The following is a 7,293-nucleotide window of genomic DNA, read 5'->3' as shown; positions in this document are numbered from 1 at the left end:
TGTTTTGACCCAGAAATGGTGACATATGTCAGACTTAACCAGATACCTTCCTGCAGAGTTTACCCACAAAATATATGTATGAACTAGCTAATCAAGAAATTTGGTTCCCATTTGAAAACAGGAAGTCAAACATATTTAAGATGCATAGTAGATGTTACCTGTTAAAGCCGATAAGTTTCCAGTTGAGCAGGTCAGTTAGCTGCAGCGGCGTTGAAGTCCAAGGTTGAATGCCATCTCTGTATCTACTCAGATGTGGCATGTACACAGACAGTGCTGTAACCAGCCGCCTCACTGCAGCCTCCTCGCTGCCTAGTACTACCAAAGTTCGGCCACACAGAACGCTAAACACTGCATGCACTGCAAAGGGAAACTGTCGCAAGAACTGCAACGCTGCTCGCCCTACTCTGCCACGTCTCCGCCTGGTCCCACCTTCTCTTTTATTCTTTGGAAGACAAGTAGGAAAAGTGCATTCGGAGGTTGTAGAGGCAGTAGTGCTCCAATAGCTGAAGCAGTCTGACAAATCATCAGGTACTATCCGGCAGGGCTCATCTAACAAAGAGAGAGGGATTAATTCTGATGCATGATTGCTGTTAATAGTGTTCACCGTCTCTTTGATTACATGACATTAACTGCTTGATTTTTACCGTACATTTCTGCCATATGGACATCAACTTGAGATAGTCACCACTGATAAACTATTACAAAATATGTAATGTAGAAATTTTAATAATCTGTAAAGCTGCTTTGCAACGATTTGCATAATGAAAAGCGCTATACAACTAAACTTGAATTTAATTGAATCTGAAAAATTGTTTTGACCCAGAAATGGTGACATATGTCAGACTTAACCAGATACCTTCCTGCAGAGTTTACCCACAAAATATATGTATGAACTAGCTAATCAAGAAATTTGGTTCCCATTTGAAAACAGGAAGTCAAACATATTTAAGATGCATAGTAGATGTTACCTGTTAAAGCCGATAAGTTTCCAGTTGAGCAGGTCAGTTAGCTGCAGCGGCGTTGAAGTCCAAGGTTGAATGCCATCTCTGTATCTACTCAGATGTGGCATGTACACAGACAGTGCTGTAACCAGCCGCCTCACTGCAGCCTCCTCGCTGCCTAGTACTACCAAAGTTCGGCCACACAGAAGGCTAAACACTGCATGCACTGCAAAGGGAAACTGTCGCAAGAACTGCAACGCTGCTCGCCCTACTCTGCCACGTCTCCGCCTGGTCCCACCTTCTCTTTTATTCTTTGGAAGACAAGTAGGAAAAGTGCATTCGGAGGTTGTAGAGGCAGTAGTGCTCCAATAGCTGAAGCAGTCTGACAAATCATCAGGTATTATCCGGCAGGGCTCATCTAACAAAGAGAGAGGGATTAATTCTGATGCATGGCAAGCATCTTGGGCGCTTGACCGACCAAGGGTCAAAGTCATAGGACAGTCAGGTGGGGTTAAGGTGACAGCAGGATAAAAATCTTGCGGCTCCTCCATACAGGCGCCTCCATGGTCTCCAGGAACTTTATTTCCCACACCGTAAATGCACTCAACTTGTTTGTCCTCTTGGTTGTGAGATATGTCTTTCTCATCAGTCTCTTGCTCTGGACTTTCCTCATCAATTGCACAAGGGTATGACGCACGCAGGTCTTCTGGTAGGATTGATTCCGTTGTGCAAAGCACCTCAATGCTGTCTTCACTGCAAGTCCGTATGGTAGTTACCCTCCCTTGCCTTAGACCTTCCAGCACGGCTGTAGTGGACAAAGGTGGAGGTCTTTGCAGTGCTGTATCCATTAGTATATTTGAACCCTGGGATCTGAAGGACTTCTCCGTCCCTAAGACCTCAATACTATCTCCACTACTAATACTGGTCTTCATCAAAGCTGAAACACACATTTCCACATTTTCTTGGCAATCCAAAGCTGAAACTACGCCCCCATTTTCCATTTCAGTCTCTACTGCAGAGGATGTTAGGGGTCGGTTATCCTCGGCTGGGGTATTTACATAGCTGGGTACAGCCGGAGATTGGCTAGATCCACCCAGCTCTAGTTTGATTGGCACCATTTCAACGCAGGAGACATATGACTCAAGACTGACAGGTTCACTTAGAATCGATGGTGCAGGAAGAAACGAGGGTTGTCGGACTGAATGTTGACCAGTTATTCCAATCTGTAAGCCCACTTCCTCTTCCAAGTCACATGGATCCTCAAATAAGAAATTGGTAGATTTGAGGTTGCGGAGAAGATTGCGGCAGAGTTGTTGTGAGTAGAGATGGCAGGCGTCTCCTCTGAATGTCCTCTCAATGGAGTTCAGTTGCTGTAGAGCCTGTTGGTGGAAGTAGTCATCACACAACTCCTCGAGAGTTTTCAGACGCTTGTCAAATCGGCAAGATGAAATGGAGTTAATCGGCTTCAGAGAATGCGAGGGTGTGTCCGTGCAAGGAAAAACATCACATTCTAGCACTGGCCCAGCAAGCTGACCGTGCCTTAAATCATCCAGGTCAAACTCGAAAGAATGAGGAAGGTCATCCGGTTCATAAGGAGAATATTCAGAGTCTCTAAGCTTCCTGGTTCGGTAGCAAGTGACCTGTTTTAGAAGGCTTTTGTATTCCTGAATGGATTTTTCTACACTGGCCAGTTCATCACCTTTGTTAGCCAATGGTGTTGGGCAAGATCCTTTATCCTGCTTGTTCTTCCTTCTCCCTCCAAATTGTTCATCTCTATCGTATGTTATACATGACCTATTCCCCTTTTCACATTCTACTTCTGCCTTTCTTGAAATCTCACATCTGCCTTTCTCTTGAAATTTCACTTCATCTTTGTGAGATAGTGATTTCTCTTTCAGTTTCACATCTAATGTAGGTATACCATTCAACATGCGTTCCCTTTCATTGGTGCACATTACAGATGCATTATTTACCTCTCTTTCTATTTCTCTAAGTAACACAACTCTTGTATGCTCCAAATCTCTCAGTTTTATCTCCAGTTCATTTGCAAAATTCTTCCTGTTCCCTGTTTTTAGACATTCGGAGACTTTGGAGAACTCTGCGGAAAGCTGCTGGAATTGCTGTATGATTTTATTCTCATCAGACGACACATAGGCAAGGCAGAGAGGTCGCACAAACCCTCGAGCCTCCAGGTCATAAAGTGTAAGGTGGTGCACATATGCAAACGCTCCTTCTCTAGAATCCCCTAAAACTACCTTTGAGTCTTCTACAAAGTTCAGTTTCAAAGAGCCACAACCTGCCGGGCCGGTGAGCGAGGTCTGATAGTCCACTGACATGATCCGAAGGGAGAAGTGGTTCAAATCAAATGTCCCACAAGCCTTGGTTTCAGGAGGAACCGTAAGCAAAGGCTGGGGCCCAACTTGTTCTGAAAACTCTGATAAAAGGATAAAGTCCTTCGTAAAATTAGCTCCAGACGTCTTGGACCATGGGGTGGTGTCCCCAGTGTAGGGGTACAAGGGAACAGACAGTTCCTCTGGAAGTACTGATGGGTCTTTGACTATTTCACTGAAATCTGTTTCTTTAGTGAAAGCCACCAAGTCTGGAGAACTAATCATGGTGGTAAAAAGTTTCAAACGAACCGAACAAGGGTGTAAAAAATATTGCCAAATTATACTTTAGTTAAAGGACTGTGTCAAAACATTTCCACATTTAATTATGATTTTCATAATGTCTTCAGTTAAGGCTGTTACCGCCACAGATGTAACCTATGTCCTGTTACATTAAATGTTAAATTTCATTGACTCAGTAGCATCTGATTGTATAGTTTATAGTTATAGATATTATATTTACATTCAATTTAAGTTTCACCAGTAAAAAAAATAAATAAAAAAGCAAGAGTTTAGGTCAACCACTATATGCTGTGATTGCTGAAATCTTCACAGGACAAATGGACCAGTGTGGAAAAATTAAATGGATTTCACTGGTTTTAAATAAAATTTAAATAAAAACTGCAAGACGTCCATTTGAAAGACTTACTCTTCTGGATTTTTTTTTTTTTTAAGATTTAAGTGATGATAACCTATTATATATTTGGCACACTGAAAGTCTAAAATTGCTTTTAATAAAAAAGTCTCGATGTATTTAAACGTGAAACTATAATAAAAAGTACTGAAATACTAATTACACACAATAATACTTAAGAAAACGTATCACTCGCATACTTTACACCCCTGAAACCGACATCTTCACAGTGCTGTCAAAATAGCTGTCCTGATCCAGTGCAGGAGGTCTAGTTTTACTACGTATTTCCAGTAAACTGTGATCTATCGCCGCATTAAAAGAAAACGACACGTATTTCAAAACCACAACAAGCATGACATGATCAAGTTCACACCGATTTAAAAATGACATGCCTGACGCACTATACAGACCATGACAAACGCAATGTCATGAAAACTGAGTCAATTCAGAATAATACACGTATAAATGAACTTGCCGGTGTTCGCTGACGGATTCAAAGTAATAATCCTTTTCTCTTTTTTAAAAAAGTTCATTTATCTCGTTGTTTAGAAGTAAACAAACATTAAAGCGCTTTCCGGAGAGCAGTAACAGAAGCAGCTTTTGCCATAGTTAGCCATGTGACACCTCTGGTTGGGGATCAGAACCAGCTCAGTCCTTAGTTGTATCCGGCTCAAACCAATTCCTCAAAATAAACGTGGAAGAAAATAAAATGTGAACGCTCGTTATTACATTTTTTTGGTCTCTCGTAAATGTTAACAGTCATCAGGCAAATTACAATATTATTATTGGCATTTTTCTTAATGTATCAATAACAATCAAATACATTTATTTTAATCAGCCAATCCTTTTACTGCCACTTCCTTACTAAAATTCATATAAAAATTGAAGTATAATATTCTTAGAATAGGAACTTTGTACAGGCACGTAAGCCTCTGTTAATTTTTGACCTTATTTTGACATTAAAAATCCCCTTTTCTTTAGGCCATTCCAAGAAATGTAAAAGTGAGTGACCTAAATGATAATTAGAAGCCAATTTTTTGTTATTTTTTTCCTGTCAAATTACCATAAACATTGACCGTTTATGGTATTTTTGCAGAAACTTATTACATTTCTATAAAGGAAGTGGCCTGTTAACTGCTGGTTTACGCCCAGCGGTTATGCCATATCGTTTTTATTTGACCTCTCATAAACCATGACTTTAGTTTATTGTATTTTCACATGATAGCAGCAAAATCAAAACTGAAAGAGGAACTATAGCATACAGAAACACTTTGAATGATAAGCATGTAATTCATATTAATGGTAATAACAAGCAGAAGTGACACCACAAACAACTGTGAAAATTGTGAACAATCTTTATTCAGACACGCATCCCAAAAGCAAACAAGAATTCATATAAGAACTCATGTGACCCTATCAGCTGTGTAGGACTGGTGTGAAATTTGATCCTACCAATATTTTTTATTGTTTCTGCTATCTTTTAAACAAACTTGTTGGCAAGTTATCATAAAATGCATACAGGGAAACCTGCTTTACATATTAACTTTGTTTCATTATTTCTATCTTTTCTTAGCCATTAAAAGCTGGTATTGACGCATAGAATAGAATAGAATGTGGGCATAAAGGCTTAGACAACCATCAATGCACATTTCCCCCAATCAAACACACTCAGTAGTTTTGCTTCTTTGTACACAAGAACAACTGACAAAAATGCATAGAAAAATATTTTCAACAAATTCAACGCATTACTGCTTTATTGTCTTAATACTGAGTATTTGCTCAATACATTGGCTATGATTACTGCCATTGCTCCAAAAAGCAAAATAGTAGAACATATACTCTTGGTCAACGCAGAGCTCAGAACAGGCTATTAACAAAAGAAAATAGGCTATATCTAAAGTCTAAACCATGAAATCTTTCTCTCACTTCTTTAAAATCTACATCCAAGCAAAATTCCTGACTAGGTAAGTGCTGCATAGTTAAATGAAGCTTCAAAATTCCCTTAAAGGAGTAGGTAAGTGGAAATACACATATAGAGGACAGTGAACAGAAACCTTATAGAAAATATATGTAATATTACATTCACTGATTGAAGGTGCATTAATGCCAGTTGTTTTGATAAATGTACTGCTCTGTGCGTATAGGATGTGTAGGAGAGAGAGTGAATCAGATCAGTAGAATCTCAGGTTCAGTTACAGCACAGTACAGCATGAAGCCCATCTCATCAATGTCATCCTCAGTAAAGCCCTGAAACAGATTGACATTAGGTTTGAAGTAACTAGGCAAGATTCCCGTTTCCAGATATCCGATTAGCTCCGTGATCGCCTGCAGGAACCTATCAGCAAACGCTGATTCCGACCAATCTGCTTCTTTTTCACTCATGTGTAGAATGACGTTGCAAAGATGGCTGCCGTTGAGCTTGCGTAGCGAAGGGCAGTTGCGGCACACCGCCTTCAGCGTTTTTAGGCACTTCCTTCTGACCCCCGAGTCTGCTTTGTCAAGCACTGCTAGTCTAGCCGTTTTGCTGGTGTATAGGCTCTGATACCAGACGTAGTCGAATGACCCGGTGATCTCTCGTTGCGCTGTAAGCGTCATCTCGGCAAGGCGCACTGTTGGCAACACTGTTATGTAAAAGTGTTCTCCACTGTCATAACTGCTTTGGGTTAACCCTTGAATCTCCAATTTGAGCTCTGGAGACCCAAGCACTGGTCGCACCTCGCACTCCAGGGTTCCGGTCAGCGATGGCCAGTTCATCGATTCCATCACCGTCTTGCCTAGTTGCTCAGAAACGAGTCGTGATGACAGGTATCCACCCAGCAAATGTCGGTCCCAGTAGCTCCGCCCCCTCGGGAAGTACTCGAGGTTTTCACGCCGAACCATGCAATACTGAGGGTGACCCAAAAATGTGTCCTCCCCGGCAATAGGCGTCCACAGACTGGACTCCAACTGTATGGAACACATTTGTAGCAAATTTAAATACAGCCTCAAGAAAAATTTCAGGGCCAAGCACATTGCCATTATAAAGTCCAAAGATTCAACTGGTGATTGTAGTAGTGATAGCAGCTGAGTCCTTAACCATCTTCAAGAAACGACTAAAACACATCTGTTCCACGTTTATTTGACCCTCTAACTCTAGCACTTTCTATTCTATTTTAATTCTACTTTATCTATATTTATATTTATCTATATATAAAAGCAGTCAAAACTAACAAAAGAGCAACAATATATAAGTGCAAATGACAAGTCTCGGTTAGCCTAACGCAGTACACGTAGCAAGGTGTATATATATATTACACGCACACATATACACACACACACACACACACACACA

General features: G+C 40.7%; 2 protein-coding genes across 2 annotated transcripts in view; both read right to left on the bottom strand.

The window, feature by feature from the left end:
• The window catches only part of smcr8b (Smith-Magenis syndrome chromosome region, candidate 8b), a 10,461-nt gene extending 6,740 nt beyond the window's left edge, over positions 1 to 3,721 (bottom strand). The window contains exon 1 of the mRNA XM_016534643.1: positions 969 to 3,721. Coding sequence (XP_016390129.1) covers positions 969 to 3,556 — 2,588 coding nt within the window. The 5' untranslated portion in view covers positions 3,557 to 3,721. The remainder of the gene's footprint in view (positions 1 to 968) is intronic.
• A 1,840-nt stretch (positions 3,722 to 5,561) lies between these two features.
• The window catches only part of LOC107725398 (mitochondrial dynamics protein MID51-like), a 10,476-nt gene continuing 8,744 nt past the window's right edge, over positions 5,562 to 7,293 (bottom strand). The window contains exon 5 of the mRNA XM_016534639.1: positions 5,562 to 6,908. Within this exon, the coding sequence (XP_016390125.1) occupies positions 6,129 to 6,908 (780 nt within the window). The 3' untranslated portion in view covers positions 5,562 to 6,128. The remainder of the gene's footprint in view (positions 6,909 to 7,293) is intronic.

Source organism: Sinocyclocheilus rhinocerous, unplaced genomic scaffold, assembly GCF_001515625.1.
Source record: "Sinocyclocheilus rhinocerous isolate Xijiao unplaced genomic scaffold, SAMN03320098_v1.1 scaffold1386, whole genome shotgun sequence".
Taxonomy (NCBI): Eukaryota; Metazoa; Chordata; class Actinopteri; order Cypriniformes; family Cyprinidae; genus Sinocyclocheilus; species Sinocyclocheilus rhinocerous.
Note: the sequence above shows the minus strand (reverse complement) of the source record. Positions and strands in the feature narration are given on the sequence as shown.